The 23,249-nt window shown below is 62.6% G+C and overlaps 2 protein-coding genes across 4 annotated transcripts in view; both read right to left on the bottom strand.

Moving 5' to 3' along the window:
* BIN3 (bridging integrator 3) overlaps positions 1–3,537 on the bottom strand; it is a 46,225-nt gene extending 42,688 nt beyond the window's left edge. The window contains exon 1 of the mRNA XM_038160285.1: positions 3,485–3,537. Within this exon, the coding sequence (XP_038016213.1) occupies positions 3,485–3,492 (8 nt within the window). The 5' untranslated portion in view covers positions 3,493–3,537. The remainder of the gene's footprint in view (positions 1–3,484) is intronic.
* A 4,573-nt stretch (positions 3,538–8,110) lies between these two features.
* Positions 8,111–14,604, bottom strand: EGR3 (early growth response 3). 3 transcript variants are annotated; one of them, XM_038160512.1, is made up of 3 exons: positions 14,309–14,604; positions 12,453–12,610; positions 8,111–11,408 (listed from the first exon to the last, which is right to left on the bottom strand). In XM_038160512.1, the coding sequence occupies exons 2-3, from the start codon at positions 12,604–12,606 to the stop codon at positions 10,369–10,371; spliced, it is 1,194 nt and encodes a 397-aa protein (XP_038016440.1). In that variant the 5' UTR covers positions 12,607–12,610; positions 14,309–14,604; the 3' UTR covers positions 8,111–10,368. The 3 variants fall into 3 exon arrangements, with proteins under 3 accessions (XP_038016440.1, XP_038016439.1, XP_038016441.1); XM_038160511.1 differs by lacking the exons at positions 12,453–12,610; positions 14,309–14,604 and adding an exon at positions 12,224–12,408; XM_038160513.1 differs by lacking the exons at positions 12,453–12,610; positions 14,309–14,604 and adding an exon at positions 11,688–11,922.
* Positions 14,605–23,249: the final 8,645 nt, after the last annotated feature.

Raw genomic sequence — 23,249 nt, forward strand, 5'->3', positions numbered from 1 at the left:
GGCACACACTCCCAGGGATGGACTGAGGGCACACACTCCCAGGGATGGACTGAGGGCACACACTCCCAGGGATGGACTGAGGGCACACACGCAGGGATGGACTGAGGGCACACACACAGGGATGGACTGAGGGCACACACAGGGATGGACTGAGGGCACACACACTCAGGGATGGACTGAGGGCACACACTCCCAGGGCTGGCTCCACAGGGATGGACTGAGGGCACACACACAGGGATGGACTGAGGGCACACCACAGGGATGGACTGAGGGCACACACACAGGGATGGACTGAGGGCACACACACAGGGATGGCTCAGGGATGGACTGAGGGCACACACAGGGATGGACTGAGGGAGGGCTGGACTGAGGGCACACGCTCAGGGATGGACTGAGGGCACACGCTCAGGGATGGACTGAGGGCACACGCTCAGGGATGGACTGAGGGCACACGCTCAGGGATGGACTGAGGGCACACACTCCCGGGGCTGGACTGAGGGCACACACGCAGGGATGGACTGAGGGCACACACTCCCAGGGATGGACTGAGGGCACACACTCCCAGGGATGGACTGAGGGCACACACTCCCGGGGCTGGACTGAGGGCACACACTCCCAGGGATGGACTGAGGGCACACACTCCCAGGGATGGACTGAGGGCACACACTCCCGGGGCTGGACTGAGGGCAATTGTGCGGCCGCCGCAGCCCTGGAACCCCGCGGGCTCTGAGCCCCTCGTGCGTCAGCCGTGCTCCGGAGGGTGACGCGGCCAGAGAAGAAAGAGACTCAGAATTCCCGGAGCTCCCCCCACCCGCCAGGCAATCACTGGAGTTCTGGATGCTGGGAATTTCAGACTTTCTGTACAGACAGACTGTGACTCCCAGGAGAGCTCTGCATTTGACCTGAGGCTGTGGAAAGGTTTCCAAAATGGATCGATAGCATTGGGATTGCGGGTGTGGGGTTGGTTAGAAGTGTGCGATATCACAGGGTGGAAAACTGAGAGTTTGGGGTTTTAGAATACAGTAATAAATATGGAGCTAGATGGAGGTTTTGGGGTGGAGGCAGCTTGTTCTTCTTTACCTTCTTCACCTTTTTCTTCACGGGTTTGGGGGTATTTTGTAACTGAACAGAAAAGTCCGCAGTGCGGACTTCAAGTGGTCAGTTATTGGGTTAAAATTAAAATAATTTAGGTGTAATTTCTTAATTGGATAATTTAGCCTTAAAAGACCTTGTACCAAGAGATAGTTAACCATTTTGTGCCTTGTTAATGAAAGACTACAAAACTCACTGCTGTGAGACTGTAACTGATAAGAAATAATAAACACCTGAGTCTAAACTATCATCTCAAGTACCTTCAATCCCCACCTCAACAGAGGTAGAAAAAGGAAGCTGAAAAGTGTCAGGTTCCTCCCCTAAAAGAGGCAAAACCACCAGATCTCCCAGAGAAAGGGCTCCCAGGAAAAGCCACGTGTTGTGGTGACACGGGACAGTCCCTGGGGATGGATGGGCACCAGGAAGTGCAAGTGGGAGTGTGGATACCCTGCACCCCAATTATTCCACATCCAACGCGTGAAGGGATTATTTATTCCTCACATTTCGGCTCTGAAGCTCCTCCTGGACCAGAGGGTCCCTTCCAGAGTCCCTTCCCTCAGATTCCCTGGGAAAAGTTGGCTCCAAAACCTCGTTAGCCAACGCTGTCCACAATTGCTGCTGTTCTGAGATGAGTCCAGAGCGATTCCAGTGGATAAATGTGGATTTTTAGCCCAAGTGCCCAGTTTTAATCAGCACCTGTGCGTGCCTCATTACATTCTCGCAGTACATTTCCAAACCACAACTTCCACAGCCCAAAAAACTTTCCACTGCCACCATGGAACTCAACCTGCCAGGCAAGGAAAAGCCCTTCCAGCTCTTGATCCATCCCATCCTCTGCCTGCCTCAACAGCGCTGGATGTCCAGAACCACCCGGGATGAGAAATCACACACAGCAGCCCAGGTTAAATCCTAGTGTTATTGATCCCTAATACAATTCGAATAAATAAGCACCAACGTGTCCAAACTGAGCCCTCACCAGCGGGATTCCAACACATGGGAATTCTTCTTTCCTCTTTATTAAAGGAAAAAGCTTCACTTTCATGGATTGAAGGGGTTTTTTCAGCATTTCAGAGCCAATGGGGACATTGGGAAACCCTCCATGTACGGGGGCAGGGGGAGCGGTGGGAAGGGATCGGGGGTGCTGAGGGGGGCACAGGTGAGGGGTGTGAGGGGAGCACACCTGTGGGGGGGACCACAGGGACAGCAGGGACAAGCCTGGCCAGGACTGGGGACCCCACCAGGGCCAGTGCCAGGACAAACCTGGCCAGGACTGAGACAAACCTGGTGAACACTGGGACAAACCTGGCCAGGACTGGGGCAAACTTGGCCAGGATTGAGGCAAACCTGGTCACCACCAGGACAAATCTGGCCAGGACTGGGACAAATCTGGCCAGGACTGGGGATCCCACCAGGACAAATCTGGCCAGGACTGGGGCAAACTTGGCCAGGATTGGGGCAAACCTGGTCAGCACTGAGGATCCCACCAGGGCCACTACTGATGAACAGGACAAACCTGGCCAGCACTGGGACAAACCTGATGAACACTGGGACAAACCTGGCCAGCACCGGGGACCCCTCCAGGGCCAGTACTAGGACAAACCCAGCCAGGACTGGGACAATCCTGGTGAACACTGGGACAAACCTGGCCAGGACTGGGGCAAACCTGGTGAACACCGGCACAAACCTGGCCAGCACCGGGGACCCCACCAGGGCCAGCACCGGCTCTGCTCCAGGGCCAGCACCGGCCCTGCTCCAGGGCCCCTCCAGGCCCAGCAGTGGGGCCAAGCGCGGCCAGCACCGCGGACCCACCGGCTCCGCTCCGGGGCCTGCACCGGGGCTCGCACCGGGCCGAGGCCGCTCAGCACCGGGGCCGCCCCGGGCCCGTCTCCCGCTCCGCCTCACCCCCAGCGCCCAAGGTGAGGAGCCGGGACCGGGCGGGCCGGTGCCAGCGGTTCTGCTTCCCCCGCCCTGCCCCGCTCCCGGTCCCGGTTCCCTGGCTCCCGGTTCCTCCGCTGTGTCCCAGTCCCGGTGCCGGCGCTCCCGTTCCCCCGCCCTGCCCCGCTGCCGGTCCCGCTGGTGCCGGTTCCCGTTCCTTGCCCCGCTCCCGGTGACCGGCGCTCCCGCTGCCGCGCCGTGCCAGCTCCCGGTGCCCCGGGGGGCTCCCGCTCCCTGCTCCCGGTGCCCGGGGATCCCGGCTCCCGCTCCCTGCCCCGCTCCCGGTGCCCGGGGATCCCGGCTCCCGCTCCCTGCCCCGCTCCCGGTGCCCGGGGATCCCGGCTCCCGCTCCCTGCCCCGCTCCCGGTGCCCTGTGGGGTTCCCGCTCCCTGCCCCGCTCCCGGTGCCCGGTGCTCCCTGCCCCGCTCCCGGTGCCCCGGGGTCCCCCCGCACTCACCAGCTCATGGCCCCCCTCCGCCCCGCGCCGCTCCCGGAAGTGCCGCCGCTTTTGGCCCCGCCCCTTCCGGCGGCGCTCGCTCCCGGGGCCGCGCGCCGCGGTGACGCCACGCGGCGGGGACGTGACGTCACATGGCGGGGGAGCGTGACGTCACGGGCAAGGCGCGCGGGGAGCAGACCCCGAAATTCGCCCGGTATCGGTGCAAGGGCTGGAAACGGGGCGGGAGAGGGTGGAGTTAAACCGCTGGGAGCTGGGGAGCGTCCCCGGGTGGGCCAGGAGAAGGAACGGCCTGGATCAGAACCGGGGTGGGTGACAAGGAATGGCCTGGATCAGCCCCGGGGTGGGTGACAAGGAATGGCCTGGATCAGCCCCGGGGTGGGTGACAAGGAATGGCCTGGATCAGCCCCGGGGTGGGAGAGAAGGAATGGCCTGGATCAGCCCAGGGTGGGTGACAAGGAATGGCCAGGATCAGCCCCGGGGAAAGGAGAAGGAATGGCCTGGATCAGCCCAGGGTGGGTGACAAGGAATGGCCAGGATCAGCCCCGGGGTGGGAGAGAAGGAATGGCCTGGATCAGCCCCGGGGAAAGGAGAAGGAATGGCCTGGATCAGAACCGGGGTGGGTGACAAGGAATGGCCTGGATCAGCCCCGGGGTGGGTGACAAGGAATGGCCTGGATCAGCCCCGGGGTGGGTGACAAGGAATGGCCTGGATCAGCCCTGGGGTGGGCAAGGGCACAGGGAGGGAATGCCCAGGAAGATCCCAAAAGTGGGCGAGGGCAGGAGCATGGAGTGCCCAGGAGCAGCCCGGAGGGGCAGTGGCACAGGGTGGGGATGCCCGGGAGCATTCCTGGGGCGGGCGAGGGTCAGGAATTGCCTGGGAGCATCCTGAGCTGGATGAGGGCACGGAGAGGGGTGCCAGGGTAATTCCCTGGGGTGGGCGAGGGCACCGGGAAGGGATTCCCGGGATGGGCAGGGGCAGGGGGTGCGCAGGGACAGCCCGGGCTGGGCGAGAGCAGGGGCAGGAGCAGGACTGCCCCGGGCAGGGGAATCCAAGGGACGTGTGTCACCTTTGCAAGAGCAGGAGCACCCAGTTTAGGGCAGAAACCCCCCAAAGCCATCTTGAGGAGGCTGGACAGGGGTGGGAGGGACAACAAAGTCCTTTCGGTGACCAAAACCCCGCCGAGTCCTCAGCACTGACCCATCAGCCGCCTCTATCCGTGGGCCCGGGATGCTGCAGAGCCCCCCGGGGTCGGGGTGCCCTTGGAGCCCCCCAGGACTGGGGTGCCCTTGGAGCCCCTGTCAGCGGCCCGGGGTGCCATCCCGGGGGTGGGAGCGGCCCGGGTGCCACCGCGCTGGTGACAGCAGCCACATGCCAGCGCACGGGGCGGCGGCCCGGGCCGGGCGCCAGGGGTGGCTTTATCAATTAGCAGGTGGAGGTAAACAGCGCGGTAATTACAGCCAGGGAGGATGATGCTAAACTGGGAAGGTGTTACCGACACCGCTGAGGACAGGGATTAGCCCAAAAGGAGCAGGGGGGGCAGAGCCGGGGGGGCCACCAGTGCCACGGTGGCAACCCCCAGCATTGTCCCATTTTGTGCCGGGATGGGGAGGAGGAGCCGGGGGGGGTGGAGAGGGGAGGTGGCCTGGGGGGAAGGGATGGGTTGTGGGGTGCTGGTGGGTGTCAGAGCAAACCCCGAGGGGAGGCAGCCAGGAGGGTCCCCACGTCCCCGTCCAGGTGTGCGCAGGATGAGGAGGAAGAGGAAGAGGAAGGCTGGGGCCAGGAAGGTTTTGCTGCCAGCTGGGCCAGGTTGTTGCTCCTGGGCCTGTCCCCAGCGTGGTGCCCCTCGCTGTCACCTCGGGGTGCAGGGGATGGGACAAGACAGCGCTGGGACGAGCCTGGGTCTGTCATCCTGCTGGCCACAGGACTCGGGGAGCATCTTCTGTGGAGCTCTGCTGTTTGTCCCTGTCCCATGAGGATGAGTCTTGCCCCTTCCTCCAGAGGGCATGGGGATGGATCCACACGGTCCCACGGCGTGGGAGATGAGGTCAGATGATCCAGAACCATCCCGGCCTTCTGCGGGTGATGTCTCCTGCCAGGCCGCGGCAGAAGCTGAGCCAGAGGTGAGAAGATCAGGGGAGGATCCCACCAACATCTGTACTCCAGCTGCAAACCAGGAGCTTCTGGCTGTGGGTCCTCGTCGCTCCTGGCCCCAGGGACGGGCTCTCAGCTCTTGGTGCTCCTCCTGAGCAGCAAATCCCATCCCGTGGAGAGCTCTTGGATCCAAGCGCATCCTGCAGAGCCCCTCAGCAGGGAGCAGCGAGGTGTTGGTGGCCTCCTTGGGACCCTGCCGCTCCCGTTGAGGAGGCAAAGGCAGCAAGTTCTGTGGAGCTGGTACGTGACTGGAAGCCCTTCCCTCCTCCCCAGAACACAGATAGCCCAGAACGGGGATGGAAAGTGCCGTGTTTCCGTAGCAACCAACATTTTTCGTGCAAGGTGCTGCACGCACTCCCCGTGCTTTGCCACCCAAGGGTGCTCCTCACCTTCCTGCTCTGCGCCAGGGGCGCCCTGCCCAGCGGGATGCCCAGGCCTGGCTGGCACAGAGGGTCCCCGGGGCCCGGTGGGCTCCTTCCCTCCTCCTCGCCCACAGAAGGAGCCCGAAGCGTTGGTGCAGTGTTGGGTGGCTCCTCACTGGGGCAGCTCCTCTGCTGTGCCCGTTCCCGGGATCTCCAGCGTTTTCCAGCGTGAGCCCCCGGTGGAGATGGGCACCTCCAGCAGCACCAGCACTGCACAGCAGCCTCAGGCCATGCTGGGGGCCGTGGTGGCTCTCCCTGTGTGTGGCAGCTCTGGTTCCTGCCCACTTGAGCCACTCATGGGGGACACCACGGGGACACCGGCGGCTCCCAAACCGTCCCGCAGCCCCTGACGGCCGCAGGACCTCCAGAGCACGCAGGGAAGGACAGTCCCAGCTCATCCCAGTCCAGCCTCACGTGGCCACCAAACACTCGACCACCGAGAATCCACACGGAGACCTGGTGCAGCACCAAAGCCGAGTCCTCAACACCACGAGATGCCATCCCTGTCTGAGCCAGCTGTGCCCTGAGTCACTGTCAGAGCCTGCATTTTCCCCAAAATTAAAGCCTTTCCAAGCCAGAGAGCTCAACAAACCCCCTGGGATGGGCAGAGCTGCCCTGGAATGGCCAGAGCAACAGCTTTTCCAGGCCGAGCTGCAGATCCAAATCAAAAAGCCGGAAACCTGACAAGATTGCCAGTGCTTTCATACCCTGGGAACACCAGGAAAGAGCACGGTGCCAGTGCCAGCCCCCAGCACTGCCAGCAAGGCCCTGGGAAGGAGGACGCTTGTGGGATACTCAAGCGGTCACGTCCAGCAGAGCTGGACCCACAGCACCACGGGACCCCCAGAGCCCGGTCTGGGATCCTCCAGCACGATCCCAACTCTGAGATTCCGGCTCCATCCCATCCCTGGGGAAGGATCCAGCCACCACACGCCACCACTCCAAACATCCAAGCGCCTCCAAACTCCTTCTCCCACTCGTTCCTCGTGCCCGTGCGAGCGCCAGCGCTGAAACCCAGCGATTTATTTTTATCCTGAGCGATCCAGGCTGGGAAAAAAAATCCCCTGCAGGCGCTGTCCCCGGGGCGATTTGGCGGGCGAAGGGCGCGGGGGCATTACCGGCTGAAGCGGCGCGATCCTCTTTGGTGGCCCAAAGTTATCCCGGCAGCCACGGAAGCCGCCGGCAAAATGGTGACGGGGTCAAGGCGGCGGCGGCACGAGCGGGGAAAAACAGGAGGGGAGGTCAAGGGCAAAGCAAGGACACGGCGGAGTTTTGGGGAGAGGGTGGGTGCCCCCATGCTGGTTGGGTTCCCCCCATCCCAGTGGGGTGCCCCCATCCTGGTTGGGTTCCCCCATCCCGGTGGGGTGCCCCCATCCCGGTGGGGTTCCACCATTCCTGGTTGGGTTCCCCCATCCTGGTGAGGTGCCTCCCATCCCGGTTGGGTGCCTCCATCCCAATTGGGTTCCCCCATTCCTGGTTGGGTTCCCCCATCCCGGTTGGGTTCCCCATCCTGGTGAGGTGCCCCCATCCCAGTTGGGTTCCCCCATCCTGGTTGGGTTCCTCCATCCCGGTTGGGTTCCACCATCCCGGTGGGGTGCCCCCATCCCAGTTGGGTTCCCCCATCCTGGTTGGGTTCCACCATCCCGGTTGGGTTCCCCCATCCCGGTGGGGTGCCCCCATTCCAGTTGGGTTCCACCATCCTGGTTGGGTTCCCCAATCCCGGTGAGGTGCCTCCCATCCCGGTTGGGTTCCCCCATTCCTGGTTGGGTTCCCCCATCCTGGTGAGGTGCCTCCCATCCCGGTTGGGTGCCTCCCATCCCGGTTGGGTTTCCCTCATCCCGGTTGGGTTCCCCCATCCCGGTGGGGTTCTGCCATCCCGGTGAGGTGCCTCCCATCCCAGTTGGGTTTCCCCATCCCAGTTGGCTGCCCCCCATCCCGGGCAAGATGGGACGCGAGGACAGAGCCGGTCACCTCCGGGGTCACCCAGCAGGGTCTCGCTGTGCCGTCCTGTGGATAGAACTGAAGCAGAGGGAGGGGGACTGAGAAAAAAAAGTGGGTTACGTTTTTTAAAAAATCATATAAAAAATAATATTTAAGGAAATACAGCACTAGGAAAAAAAATTCTGTACAGACAGGTTTCAAAGTCGCCCGTAAAGAGACACAGCACCCACTTCCCTGCACATTTCAACCATTTTACACTCCCCTTACACATTAAAACCTTGGGTTTTTTACTTTCCAAACCAATATAGATCAACTTAAGCAAATAAAGATATTTACTACAGATTTTGATTGTCAGCAAACACAATATATTTACTGCATTAGCATTTGCTCACAGTGCAAATGGTACAACAATACATCAGTTCAATATTTCTGATTTTTTCCCTTAAAAATGCTGTATGCATTAACTATCATATTTGCATTACAACATGACAAATGAGCAAATGAAATGTGTGTGAAAATTATCACCTTTTCACAATATCAAGCATAATTTTTTTTTTAACCTTAGTATAAGGTACTATAAATCCAAGAAATAAAAACATCCACAAAATATATTACATCTGGTATGATTTTTTTTTTTCTCTAAGTACTCAACTTTATACAAAAGTCTTTCAAAAAATATCATTCCCTTAGGTTTGTGTGGTTAAACCTGATTGTGGTTTTTTTTTTTTTTTTTGTTCCTTTCAGTTCACATAAATTAGACTGCATTCTTCCTCTCCTCTTTATTTTTTGTACGTTTTTAATGTGTTTTTTTGTGTTTTTTTTTCACATGCAGACATCAAACCTGGATAGCACGACCTTTTGGCAACAAAGATTTTTTTTTCTTTTTAAGTCATTATTATTTTTGCTTAGTTTAGCTTAAATGTCTGAGCACAGTTTTATTAAAACAAAAGAAGAAAAAAATCAGAGCAGTCATGCAATGACATGCACATACCAGAAGGAGAAAGAAAAAAAAATAATAAAATAGAGGACTAATTGATTTTTCTCCTCCATAGTTGGGTGGTTGTTTTAAAGTGACCAAATAAAATAAAATAAAAATATCTCACATTATAAAAAGTATTCAGCAAAATACTGGGGTGCTTGTTTTTTGTTTGTTTTTTTTCCCTGTATTTCTGTAAAGAATTTCCCTTCTGCTGAAAACAAAGAAAAAAATAATAAAAAGGAAAAGAAAACAAAAATAAGAAAACCCAAAAGCTGCTGCCGGGACTTTGCTCCCCGCCACCCCCCGGAGTTGGGGGGACCCGTAGAGCCGCCCCCCGCCCCCCCAGCCTGGCTCGGGGGGCTGAGCCCTCTTACCTCCAACACGGGGAGCCGGTGCTTGGGGACACGGGGGGGACACGGGGCCAGGGGGGGCAACGGGGGCTCCAGGCCCAGCGAGGAGAGGAGCCAGATCAGCTCCGTCCATCCATCCGTCCATCCATCTGTCTGTCCGTCCATCCATCCATCCATCCGTCCATCCATCCGTCCATCCGTCCGTCCGTCCATCCGTCCATCTGTTCGTCCGTCCATCCATCCATCCATTCATTCATCCGTCTGTCCGTCCATCCGTCCGTCCGTCCGTCCCCCCGCGGATCCTGGAGCGCCCAGCCCCGGGGGAGCCGGGCAGGACGGGCCCGGGGGGGCCGATCCTGGAGCAGCCAGCCCCGGCAGGGCGGGGGGTCGGACCGAGCCCCGGCATCCAGGTCAGCCGGGATTATTCCCGGGATCCGCCGCCCGGGCAGCCCGCAGCGGGGCCGGCTGGGCGCGGGCGGGACGGGGCCGGGAGGTGCCGGGTGAGGGCCGCGGGGTGCGGGAGAGTCGGAGCCGGGAGAGCCGGGATGGGGCGATCCAGCCGGGATCCGGGCGGTGCGAGTAATCCGGGCGCGGGAGCGGGGATCCGGCAGAGCCGGGCGAGGAGGGTGCGGGCGGCCCGGCCCCGGGCGGTGCGGGTGGGGGCGGCCGGGATCCGGGAGTTGCGGGAGCGGGCGGCCGGGATCCGCGCAGTGCGGGCGGCCCGGCCCCGGGCGGTGCGGGCGGAAGCAGCCGGGATGTGGAAGGTGCAGGAGCGGGCAGCCGGGATCCGGGGGCTGCGAGCAATCCCAGCGCGGGCAGCGCGAGTCCGGGCGATCCGGGTGCGGGCAGCGCGGGTCCCACCGATCCAAGTGCAGGCAGGATCCAGGTGCGGGCGGCCTGGACCCGGTCAATCCGGGCGCGGGCAGAGCGGACCCGTCGCAGCACAACCCCGGTATCCTGAACACCGTGGGGTTCTCCCCGGAGCGGTGCCGAGGGCAAGGGGAGGAGAAGGGGTGCCACCGCGCCGCCCCCCACAATCCCTCAAGCGCACGTGGTGACGGCGGGGGCGAGGGCGACGGGGGGCGAGGTGGTGGCGGTGGCGGCGGGGGGCGCGGCGGGGGGCTGCACGCCCGAGCCCTTCTCGGCCTTCTTCTCCTTCTGCTTGAGGTGGATCTTGGCGTGCCGCTTGCGCTCGTCGGAGCGGGCGAACTTGCGGCCGCAGAACTCGCAGGCGAAGGGCTTCTCGCCGGTGTGGGTGCGGATGTGGGTGGTGAGGTGGTCGCTGCGGCTGAAGCTCCGCATGCAGATGCGGCACTGGAAGGGCTTGTGGCCCGTGTGGATGCGGAGGTGACGGGTGAGCTCGTCGGAGCGGGAGAAGCGGCGGTCGCAGCCCTCGGCCGGGCAGGCGTGGGGCCGCTCGTGCAGCGGCGTCTTGCTGGGCCGGTTGGGGTACTTGCGGGGTCGGATGGGCTTGAGCGTGAGGGGCGGCTGCGGCAGCCCCCCGAAACCCGGGTGGATCTGCTTGTCCTTGAAGGCCTTGATGGTCTCCAGCGGGGTTATGGGGGGCGGGTTGACGCGGATGGGGTCCAAGCTCTGGAAGGGTTTGTGCTCCGTGATGGTGCCCATGTCGTTGGGGTGGTGGTAGAGGTTATAGTCTGGGATCATGGGGAAGAGGTTGCTGTCCAAGGCGGGCTTGGCCGCCTGGTAATCCTGGGGGGAGTAGGTGAGGCCGGGGTTGCTCTGGGGGTCGTGGAAAGAGACAGGCTCTGGGTAGAGGTCACTGCAGGAGGAGTAGGGCGGCAGCGCGGGGTACATCTGGTCCACCTCGCCCTGCGGCGGCCCCATGCTGCCCGCCGAGCTCTGCGTGCTGGTGAGCGCGCCCGAGGACGGCGGCACCCCCAGGATGCCGGCGCTCATCAGGCTGATGATGTTGTCCTGGCACCAGTTGGAGGGCGAGTCAAAAGCGAATTTCCCCAGATAGGTGACAGTCTTGTTGCCCGGGGCGGGTTGAAAAGTGCCCGAGTAGGAGGACAATTCCTGACCGGCCTTTTCGTTCGCTAAGCCAATGTCCATAACATTATCTGCAAAGTGCGAGAGAAGCGGGGCAGGGTAAGCCGGGAGGGCCCGGGGATGCACCGGGAGATGCTCCGGGGAATGCTCCGGGGAGCGGGGATGCGCCAGTTCCCCCTCGCCTCGCTCCCCCCCTTCCCCTCGCTGCTTCCACCCCGCATATGCGGCGCTGCCTGCCGGGGGTCCCGACGATGCGGGGCCGCCCGCGCCGCCCCCGCGAGGAGCTGCCCGGGGTGGGTGGGTGGGTGGGGGGGACACCCCACCGCCGCGCCGCCGGAGGAAGGAGGTACCTGCGGCTACAGGTAGGCTTCCTCCCCGTCCAGCCCCGGCAGCGCTGGGCACTCCGCGGAGCCGGGGCTGCGGCCGCCGACGCCGTTAGCAACTCGCCGCCTTCCCTGCGCCGAGCCCCGGCGAGGAGAAACACGGGGATGGGGAGGGGGGGTTTAGCCCGGCGGGGCTCCGCGTGGGAGCGGGGACACGCGGGGAGCACCCGCCCCCGCCGCCCTCGGCGCTCACCTGTGCCCCCCAGATCCTCCCTCTCTCCTGTCCCCCCCTCCCCCCCCCCCCCGCTCCGTTTCCCCCAGCCCCGCGCTCGGGGAAAGTCGGCGCCGCGTCCCGGGGAGCCCACGCTGCCGCCGCCGCCGCTGCGGGGTGCGGGGGGGCGGCTGCCACGGCCACGCGCGTCCGCGGCGCCTCCGCACCCGCGCGGATCCCGGCGCGGGCGGGCGGCCCCTGCGCGGCACGAGGGTGCCCGGCCTTCCCCTCGTCCCTCCAGCTTTTCCACCCGGGTTCTCCTCCCCGCGGAGCCCGGCCGCCGTCCCCGTACCTGCGGCGGCGGCTCGGCGGCGGCAGCGCTCGGCGGAGCCCTGCAGCGATCGCGCGGAGACACGGCGAGGAAAGGGGTGGGTGGGTGCGGGGGGGGGACGCTCCCCAGCCCCAGCTCTTCCCTTCCCTCCGAGGCTCCATGACACCCTACCCACAGCATCCTCCTCCTCGCCCCACCGGCTCCCCCCCTGCTCCTGCCTTTTCCCCATTTTCCTTCCCTCCCGCTTTACCTGCAGCCATCTGGTTGTAGTGAGCCACCGAGTCGCTGGTGCTGGAGAAAATATTCAAAGAGTTGGGGATCTCCTCTGGGTACAGATTATCAGGCAATTGGTTCATCAAAGTGTTCATGGTCCCCGGCAGCTTCTCCAGTAGTTTGCCTGTCATAGCACTGGAGGAAAAGGCTGGCTCAACGTGGCTCCGAGCTCGGCTCCCGAGGAAACAACATCCGAGTGGCAAATCCGTGCGAGGGAAATCATGCAAGAAGAAAAGTTGGGGCGGGGGCGGCGGGGGGGAGGAGGAGGAGGCGGGGGGGGGGGGCTGGGGGTGGCCGCGGAGGAGGGGGCGCGGGGGGGGCGCGGTCCTCCGTGGGTCCCTTGGTGGTGTTTCCTCGAGGGGGAGGGGGCGATCTGGCTGGCAGATGTGGTTGTAGAAGCTGGGGGGGTGTGGGGGGGGGAGGATTTAACCCCTCCTCTCTCTCTCTCTCTCGCCGGCTCCCGGCCCCGGCCCCGCTTCCCCCGCGCTCGGCCCCGCTCCGCTCGCCGGTTCCTTCTCTGCCGCCCGACTGCTCCGCCGGGGACTCCGCGGGGCCTTTATGCGGGAGCGCTCCGTGACGTAGCTGCCCATATATGGACAGACAAAGCCGAGCCGAGGCCGAGACGTCACAATGGAAGCTCCGCACAATGGAACGTTGGGGAGAGCAGGAAGCGGGGCCGGCGCGCGCGGGGACGGGGACAGGGGACCGGGCCGGGGGAACCGGGGACCCTGCACCGGGCAAGGGGCACCGGGCACCGGATACCGGCCTAGGGGGACCGCCAACGGGGCGCCCTGCGTCGGGCAAGGGGAACGGGGCGCCGGACGCCGGGCAAAGGGGACCGGGCACCAGGCGTGCTGCATCGGGGAAGGGGTACCCGGTACCGGGCACCCTGCACTGGGCAGCGGGGACCGGGATCTGGGCATCCCGCGCCGGATAAGGGGTACCGGGCTTCCTGCACCGAGCACCGGGCATCCTGCTCGGGGTGCCGGGCTCCCTGCACCGGGCAGGGGGCTCCAGGAGCCCTGCGCAGGGCACCGGGCATCCTGCACTTGTCACCGAGTACGGGGTACCGGGCGCGCATCGGGCATGTGCACCGGGCACTCTGCACCGGGCCCTGGGCACAGGGCACCCTGCGCGGGACACCGACCATCTCGCCCCGGGCGCAGTGCACCGGACCGGGGGTCTCTCCCTCCGTGCTGCATCCCCCGCGCCGAGCGGGGCTATCCCCCTGCGCAGAGCGGGCGGCGGCGGCTCCGGCCCTTCCAGCCCGGATCATCCCCCCGGGAAGCAGCGGGGGCGCGGGGACACTCCGCCCCCGCCGTGCCTGACCCTGCGGCCGCCCCCGGGGCTGCTCAGAGCCAGGCTCTTACCGGGAGGTTTTTTTTCCTCCAGTGGAGGCCAGGACCGGCCACAAACCCCATCCCGCAGCCCGGGCTGGCGCAGGAGCGGGATGGGAGCTGTGCAGGGAAAGCCACAGCGCCAGGCAGTGGAGTTTGGTGGGAAGGAGAGGGTCAGAGTGGGGGGGCTGCAGAAGCCTCCAGCCCCTCGGTGTGGTGGCAGTGGTGACAGAGGGGATGGCTCTGCCCCGAGCCGCCCCCTCCCCATGTCCCGACTCCCGTGGAGAGCAGAGCTTGGAATACTTTAAAAACAGGTAACACTTGTTGGTCGCCTGTGATTTTAACCTCACCTCCCCCCTTTAAAAGTTTGGCACTTCCAAGGCGTCAGTAATTAGGTGGTTTCGTGCTAAGTGTGCCAACTGATGCTATCTTTAAAACCCTCCGAGTTATATAGCAAATGTATGGAAAAATGCTGTGTTGCAATAGCTCCACTTACCCAATTCCTGCAGGGCCGGCTTTGCCATGGGAGTGAAATCCGGGCTACGGGAGGGCTGCGGCGGGAGGGGACCGGGCAACGGCTGCGGGGACGCGGGCACGGGCGCACCGGGGCCGTGGAGGTGCACCGAGGCCCGGGCACCGTCGCTGCGCGGTGCCGGCAGCCGCTCGGGGCGGGGGGCGGGGTGGGCGGGGGGTGCTGCCGTGCGCAGGGCGGGGGGAGCGTTCCCGGGGCTGGGGGGCAGCGAGCCCCGACTTGGGCTGTTTGTGAGCGCGGGGGGAGGAGGGGCCTGTGTGTTCCATCAACTTCAGGGTCACCATTCACTTCAGAGCCCCCCACATTCACTTCAAGGCCCCCCCATATCCGCCTCAGGGCCCCCGCGCACTCCAGGGCCGCTCATTCACTGCAGCCCCCCAGGCACGGCAAGCCCACCCGCTGCAGTGCTGCCCCTCCATCGACCGACCCCCCTGCCACTGGAAGTTCCCCCATCTGTGCAGAGCCCCCCATCTGTGCAGAGCCCCCACCCTCCGTAGAGCCCCCACATCTTGCACAGGACCCCCGTGCCGTGCAGAGCCCCCCGTGCTGTGCAGAACCCCCCGCCCTTCTTAGAGCCCCCCCCCATCCTGCGCAGAGCCCCCCTCCCTCGCGCCCTTTTCACCCCCATCCTTTGCAGGACACTCTCCTTGTTTTTCCCCCTCTCTCCGTCTCTCAGCCCACCCCGCGCCCCTCCCGCCGCCCCCCCTCCCCAGCGCATCCCCCGCCCGCCCCGCCCGTGGCCCGGCGCGGCCCGGGGGGAGCGCGGCGGCGGCGGCGGCGGCAGCGGGGGGGGGAGCGCGGGGCGGCGGCGGGCGGGCGGCCGAGGGGAAGCGCCATACAAGGCCTGGATCCGGCCCCGCCTCCGCTCCCTTCTTTGGCCGCCGGTTCCGGCGCCCCCGGCGCTGCCGAGGTGCGGGGCGGGCGCGGGGCGCGGAGGGGGATCCGCAGCCCGCGCCCCCCGGGCAGCGCCGCCCCGGCCCGCGGGGGTGAGGAGGGGGTCCCGCTGACACCCCCGTCCCCCAGGGTCCTCCCCCGTCACCGCATCCCCGCGGTGGGAGCGCGCCCGCAGCCGCAGCGCCGGGGATGCTGCGGGGCCCCCGCTGCGCGTCCGGCTCCCACGGCCCCGCAGGTCGGAGCAGGGACCCCCCAAAATGAAACCACCCCTCCTCAACCCTTAACTGTGTCCGGTAACGACAACACCCCCCGGTTCCTCCCGATTCATAGCGGAGGGTGCGGGTTTGCTCAGCCTTATCGGCACCCGCGGGCGCGGGTCCCGCGGGGGATTCCTGCTCCGGAGCAAGCAGCTCTGGAAAACTCCACATCCCCACGAGTGCCAGCCCCACGCTCGGCTCACACCGACCCGGGTGGGTGTCTGCCCCCCGAGGGTGACAGTGACACGGGAGTGGCACCTGCTTCCCGCTGGGAATGCAGCTGACCCCGGTCCGGTCGGGGCGGCTGGGGCTGTGGGTGCACCCCGAACCCTCGCGGTGGGGTTTAGGCTGGGTTTGAAGCTCCTGAGGCATGAGGACCTGCCGCTAAACCCGGCTGGTGAGAGCGGGACAGCTCAGGCGCTGACAGCGGTTTGATTGGGAACGGCCTTCAGCCAAAATAAACCGAGGCAGACTTAGACTGGCACGGAAACGGCCGCATGGGGGTTGGACTGGCTTAGTTACAGCTCAGCTTAATGGGGCAGAGCATCCCGAGCGGAGCCCTTCACCCAGCGGGAGCGGGGCAAAGCGGAGAGTCTCACCTGGGATGGCTCCGGATGGTTTTAAATTACAGCCCAGGCTGGATGGAGTCTGCAGCTGAGAGGTTTCACTCTTTTTTTCGTCATCCCACACAGCTGCCTCGTGTGAACCCCGTCCTGATCCAGGTGTTTTGGTAACCTGGATCATCACTGCTGGCATTCCACGCACACGGAACTGCCCCTTGCCCCGCTCGGGTGAGACCCCACCGGCGGCGCTGGCTCCAGGTCGGGGAGCCTGGAAGGACACGGAGCTGCTGGAAGAGCTGCAGAGGAGGTCATGGAGCTGCTCGGGGCTGGAGCCCCTCTGCTCTGCAGCCAGGCTGGCAGACCCGGGAATGTTCCCCTGGAGAGGAGAAGGCTCCAGGGAGAGCTCAGAGCCCCTTCCAGGGCCTTAAAGGGAGCCAGGAGAGCTGGAGAGGGACTGGGGACAAGGGATGGAGGGACAGGAGCCAGGGAATGGCTCCCACTGCCCGAGGGCAGGGATGGATGGGATATTGGGAAGGAATTCCTGGCTGTGAGGGTAGTGAAGGGCTGGCTTGGAATTCCCAGAGAAGCTGGGGCTGCCCCTGGATCCCTGGCAGTGCCCAAGGCCAGGATGAACAGGGCTTGGAGCAGCGGGGGACAGTGGGAGGTGTCCCTGCCCATGGCAGGGGGTGGCACTGGGTGAGCTTTAAGGCCCCTCCCCAGCCAAGCCATTCCAGAACTCCATGAAATGCTGCCGTCCCTCCTCAATCCCAACTGTCCCACACCAGCGTTGCCCCTTCCCCCCTCACCTCACAGCATCCCGTGCAGGGGTTGTGACAAACGGTGACATTATTTAACCGTGTCCCACCCTGCCCGGTTCTCGCAACACCCACCCAAGCGCTGCCGGCAGCGTCCCCTCAGCGAGGAACCGAGAGCCCCCAGCTCCCACCCCGACCCTCCCTCGGGGGTGTGCGATGCTGAGAGCAGCCACACCCCATCCCCAAAACCCCGCTGGCCCCGTGGGACCGGGACCCTGTCCCCTGGGTGCTGTCACCTGACGGGCGACTTCTCCCCGCCCCTCTAGGTCTGGTGACGGACCGGGCCCTGATTCATGTGCCGGGAACCCTGCAGGTGCTCCGGGCTGCACGTCCCGGGGGACCCCCGGGCTTCGAAAAGGGGAACGCGTCAGGGTTTTTCACCTAATTAACGACAGCTTAATTGTACTCCCAGAGAAGGGAACGCGAGCCCGGTTCTCGTGCCCTGTGGCCAGGCCGATGGGCTGCTCGCTCCCTAAAATTCACCTGAGCTGAGCTGAGCACGCAGAGAGCTGAGCCTTGGAGGCTGGAGCTGCTCCTGCTCGGTGTCTCAGGAGCTCTGGAAAGCTCCGCACGGCGCACGGTTCTGCGCGTCGGGCTCTTAATTCCGCGGAGGGAGAGCGGGATCGTCTGTAACGATGGCGATGATGGCCAGCATTGTCACCTCATCCCGGATCACAAAGGATGCTCAGGCACGGAGCCTGAGGCGCGCACCAGAGCGCGGAGCCTTTCCTCCGCAGCCCTTGGATTCGCTGCAGAGGCAGATCTGGGGCTGCTCAGGTCACGGAGTCGTAAACAGAGTGTGGCTGGTGGGGACCTGAAAGGTCACCGGCCTCCTACCCCCGGGGGACGACTGCGCCGGGGCCACGTGTGTAGGCGGCTGCCTGGATGGCCGACAACACAAACTGTTCTCGAGCAGCTTGGAGAGGGAAAAAACACACCCCGAGCCACCCAAACCACGGGGTGGGCGTCGCGGGGGTATCTGATCAAGCCTCGGTGGTTACTCAGGGTGTGAGTTTTGTTTTGTTTGCGGGCGCTGAGCTGCTGTGGCACTTGAGAGCTGTCGGCTCTCTCAGGCAAGCAGCAGCTGCCCAGATGTGGCTGTACCAGCAGCAGTTTGTCCTCTGAGCGATCCACGGCCTGGCATGAAAGATGCTCAGCACCGGCAGGGATGGGATTCAGGGTAATCTGGAATTTCTGGGGGAGGAGAGACTTTCTGGTCGTGGGAAATCCTCATTTCAGGCCAAACTCTGACTGAGGGAACTTCAGCCAGGAGAAACCGCTGGGCAGCCTTCCTGAGCCCAGACCAACACCCTCCCGGCCCGTGTCCTTCCCAACGCTCCTGCCTCACCTTGGTTTTCCTGATTTGCCTGTGAAAACTCCACACCCTCCTCCTCCTCCTCCTCCGGAAACATTTGGAAACACTCGCACTGAAATATGCATGGAAAAGGAGATGGGCATCTCCCTCATGGAAAAGGAGACTGGCTTCTCCCTCATGGAAAAGGAGATGGGCATATTCCTCTTGGAAAGGGAGATGGGCACATTCCTCTTGGAAAGGGAGACTGGCATCTCCCTCCTCCTGCAGGGAGGAAGGGACCCACAGGCAGAACTTGCTGCCCTGGGGTGTCCCTGGGTAGATCCCAAAGAATGGATCCCCATAAGCCAAACCCCAAGGTGGCTGATGGGGGCAACTCTGGGAGCGTTGTGGGTGGCTGTGGGAAGCCGTTTCCTGCCTCAGTTTCCCCCGTGGCAAGGCAGGGATCAGCCCTGCCTCACCCTGTGCGGCAGCAGGATGAAAATCTTGGGATGGGGAGGAAAAGCCCTTTGGAGCAGATCTCCAAACGTCTTGCTGATCCTGGGAAATGGGTTCTGGGTGGCCAGGCTTGGTTCCTGAAGGGAACAGCCCTGGGAGATGGCTGGAGGCCAGGCATGCACCTGCGGGAACATTCGGGGTGCTACGGGGGGAGGCTCTTCCAAAGAGCATCCCACAACTTCCCGCTGCTCCTGGGGGTGGGTGACTCCAACCCCACAACCCTGGCTGCTCCCGGGGGTGGGGGACCCCAATCTCACAACTCTCACTGCTCCCAGGGGCTGGCGGGGGCCTCCAGGCTGTGCCAGCAAGGGGCTGCTGAGTGCTCTGGGGACGCTGGGAGCTCTGGGTTGCCTCAGTCCCACACAGGTCTGGTTTTCCAGGCCCTTCCTGTTATTATCCAGCTGGGGAACAATAGCGGCGGCAGCTGGCGCAGTGTGACCCGGAGATAAGGAGACAGCTGATTAACAGGGAAACTGCAGAGCGGGTCCAGAGTGAAAGTGGTCCCGAGGGAGCAGCAGCAGTGGGAAGGATGGGATTCCAGCCAGGGATCAGGCACGGAGCAGGCTGCAAACCCAAGGATGATTTTATGGGACCAGCAGCAACCTCAGCGTGGTGGCCCCAGGAAGGAGCCCTGGAGTGACCCCGCGGGAGGTTTGCAGAGGGAGACCACAAAGGCGTTTTTGAACGTGAAACCGAGAAACAGAAGAGGAACTGGACACTGGAATCGCATCTCCAGAGCTGTGCCATGACAGCGCTCCAGAGATGTGAGCAGGGAGAGGAGCAGAGGACGTCAGAGCCCCCCGAATCCAGCACATCCAGCGGAAAAAGGGCTCGGCGTTGTGTCAGCACAGAGGGGTGAGCCCAGCGCCGTGGCAGGGGCGGGATGTCCTCCCAGACAGAGAATTCCAAAGGCTGCGTGCCTGGGAAAAAGCGCTGCTCCCGAAGGCTGAGCGACAACCAGCCCAGGAGAAACTGGGGAGAGGCCAAAGGCGAGGGATCTGTGAGCCATTGAAACCAGCCCGGGGGGAATTTGCCATTTCCTAGCAATGAGGAAATGTCAGGTTGGCTGAGGACCCGCGGGGCTGCGGGCAGGGAATGGGAAGCGAGAGCAGCCGGCAAGTGAGGACAGGCCGGGCCGGGGCCGCGGGGCGAGTCCGTCCGTGCGGGCCGGGGAGCAGCAGGGGCGCTGGCACAGCCACCCGCCTCTTTCCACCACGCCTTGGGATGCAAAGCCCGGCGGGCATCCGCCTCATCCCGCAGCCAGCTGGGGTAAACAGGGCAGTGCCAGGCACCCGGGCACGGCAGCTCCTGGGCAGGGGCGAAGCTGCTGGGCTGGGACCACCGTATCAGAAACGCCTCGGCTGGTTTTGTTCTGCCGAGGAGCGTTTTGGGGCAAACCACATCTGAAGGTGCTCGTGGCTCCCGGAGGAGTGGGAGAGGCTGGGAGCTTCCCACTGCCGCGGACAAACCCAGCTCAGACCGACTCGGGGAGCAGCTGAAAGAGGAAACAAAACCTGGGCCGAGTTTCTGCCCGCTGAGCATCCCTTGAATGCTCATCCCAGGATGCCTGGCAGCGCCTCTGGGCACAGCTGAGCTGCTGCTTTCCCTCAGGAACAGCCGGAATTTGCATCCCAGGATGCTGCCAGAGCACGGCTGAATGGTCCAGCCCCAGTGAGCAGGATGGGGGTCCAGGACCCCAAAACCAAACCAGCTCTGGCTCTGGGCCCCCAGACAGCCCCACAAAGCTCCTCTGGTATTATACAGCATTTTGGAAACCAAATAATAATTAATTATTGCTAATTAATGAAACCATCCCTGCAGAACCAGCCTGCGTGCCCCTTGCTGCCCGCTGGCACGGACACAGAGCTGGGGACACGTCCCTGTCCTCGCCTTTCCTGCCTCACCTATTACTTCAGGAGCCCTAAATTCCTGCCCCGGCCCAGCTGCCTCTCCCAGGGCCCGCCCGGCTGCCGGCTCCTGGGGCAGCAGAGCCGAGCAGCAGCTCCCGGCGCAGGCTGCCGCCCCCATCCCCATCCCCGTGGCACGGGAGGACCCCCGGAGCGGGGCTGTGTGAGTGCCCCGCACGAGGATGAAGGCTGGGAGCTCCTCGCTGGATCGTGCCGGCGTCGCCCACCCCTGGCTGACGCGCGGAGCCGGGTGCCTCAGCATCCCGTGGGGCTGCTGATGTTCAGCTGGCCGGGGGATTCTCCCACGTCGGCTCCCAAATCGGGCAGCGCCGCTCGTCCCCAGCAGCACGTGGGGATTCGGGGATTATCCCTCCTGACCTATTTCCCGGGGGGTGCAGCCAGGCTTAGCTCAGGGAACGCTTGGGGAGTGCAGAGATCTGCAGATAGAGGAGCTCCGAGGTGTGAGATATCAGGAATTAATTCGCAGGTTGATATAGTTATGCGCTTAGATCATCATCAGCTGATCCTGCTAATCCCTTCTTGAGCAAGTCCCGGGCTGAGGGGGAGCTGCTGCCTGGCACTGCCGAGCTCCTGGCAGCTGGGCTGTCTCTGTGGCATCCCCAGGTGCCACCGAGGCTTTGGGGGTGCCGGGGATGTCCCCCAGTACCTGCTCCGGCCTTAAATCTGCATTTCCCCGGGGTGAGCCCTCTGCATCAGACCCAGGGCTGCCCCCCTTGGGCTGAGACTTTCTCCCATTAATTATTTCAGTGATTATTAAAAACAGGTAATTGTTATCCTCTTTTCTTAGGGCTCGTGTTTAGCACGAGCTTCTCCTGGCCTCCAGCCCAGTTTTGGCAAGGAACACCCCCCATGTGCTGCTGGCTGCTGCTGTTCCTCACCAGGAACACTCAGTTTTCACGAGTTCATTGTTAGTTTTTAAACTCCAAGTCCTCTTCTCCCTCAGTCATGCCATGGAGTGGGCGGGTTTGCTGCGGGAAGGGGCTGGAATTGCCCAAACCCAGCTCAGAGCCCATCCTGGGCGAGCAGAGGGGGGCTGTGTCCATCCCACAGCCACGCCTGGGCTCAGCTCAGCTCACAGCCCCCCAGAATCCCTGGAATTCCGTGTTTCCATGGGTTTGTGGCCTTGGAATGCAGGTGGGCTCTGCAGGGCTGGTGAATCCATGCTGGAATTCCTGGGATTTGCCCCTGGTGCTGTAGGTCCCAGCTTACACCCCACACCTGAACTCACCCAACTCTGTTTTCTCCCAGACCTTTGCACAAAAAAGTCACGAAGCCACGACAGTGGAAAGTCGAGGTAACAAATACAAATAAAACTTCCTCTGGAGGCTAAAAATGACACCCCTAGACAGTGAAAAAACTTCTCTGGGTGACAATAACAGAGCGTGGAGCTATTTCAGTGTTGGGCTGTTCCATTGCAGCACTCGGCGCTGGGGTTGTGGCTGCTCAAAACCAGCCACTTCCCCAGGGACGTGACGTGTTTCCTTTCCATCACAAACTGATTTAGAAGCAAAACTTTCTACATTTAGGCAGCTGAGAGGCTCAGCTTCTCTTTTCTCTCTCGCGCCGATGGTGAGCGAATGGAAGGAGAGATAAAGGGGGTGGGACCAGCACGAAGTGACTGTACCTGGCTTCCTCCTTGTGAGTTTTTTCCTTCACTCTTTCTAAATAATCGAAAAGCGAACCAGAAAACCACAATTAATATTTTCCACGCCGTGGAGGCCTCGTGTGCATCCCAGTGAGAGTTTGTGGTGCAGGGCTGGCCAGGGCTGCTGCGTTTGCAGCCCTGAGTGCCCCCACAAGGCCACGGGTGCCTGGTGCTGTGTCCTGGCAGGGATCATCCCACCACAGGGATACTGCAGCCAGCTGGGCAGATTCCTGGTCTGATCATTCCTGCCCCCATCTCCATCTCCACTTTCATCCCCATCCCTATTCCCATTCTCCATCTCATCCCCATTTCCTTTCTCCATCCTCCTCCGTGTTCCCACTCTCAATCCCTATCCCCATTCTCAATCCCCATCCCACCCCACTTTATTTCCACCCATTTTACCTCCATCTCCATCCTATCCCCATCCTCATCTCCATCCATGTTCCTTCATCCCCACCTCCATCTTCATCCCATCCCCAATCTCATCTCCACTCCCCCTCCTTCTCCATCTTCACCTCACTCCCATCCTTGTTCTCCATCCTATTTCCCATCCACATCCCCACCTCCATTTCCATCTCCACCCCCATCTGTGCCCTCATCCCCATTCTCCATCTTCGCCCCCATTCCCATTCCCATTTCCATTCTCCATCCCAGCCCATTCTCATTCCATTTCCATTCTCCATCCCATCCCATTCCCATCTCTATTCTCCATCCTATCCCATTTCCATTCTTCATCCCAGCCCATTCTCATTCCCTTTCCATTCTCCATCTCATTTCCATTCTCCATCCCACCCCATCCCATCCTCCATCTTATCCCATTCCCATTCTCATTCCATTTCCATTCTCCATCCCATGCCCATTCTCCATCTCTGTCCTCATTTCCATTCCTGGTCTCCATCCCATTTCCATTCCCATTCCTATCCCTCCCATTCCATTCTCCATCCCGTGGATCCCATCCCATCCCATTTCCATTCCCATTCCATCCCATTCTCC

The sequence above is a fragment of the Motacilla alba genome, chromosome 22 (genome assembly GCF_015832195.1).
Source record: "Motacilla alba alba isolate MOTALB_02 chromosome 22, Motacilla_alba_V1.0_pri, whole genome shotgun sequence".
Lineage (NCBI taxonomy): Eukaryota > Metazoa > Chordata > Aves > Passeriformes > Motacillidae > Motacilla > Motacilla alba.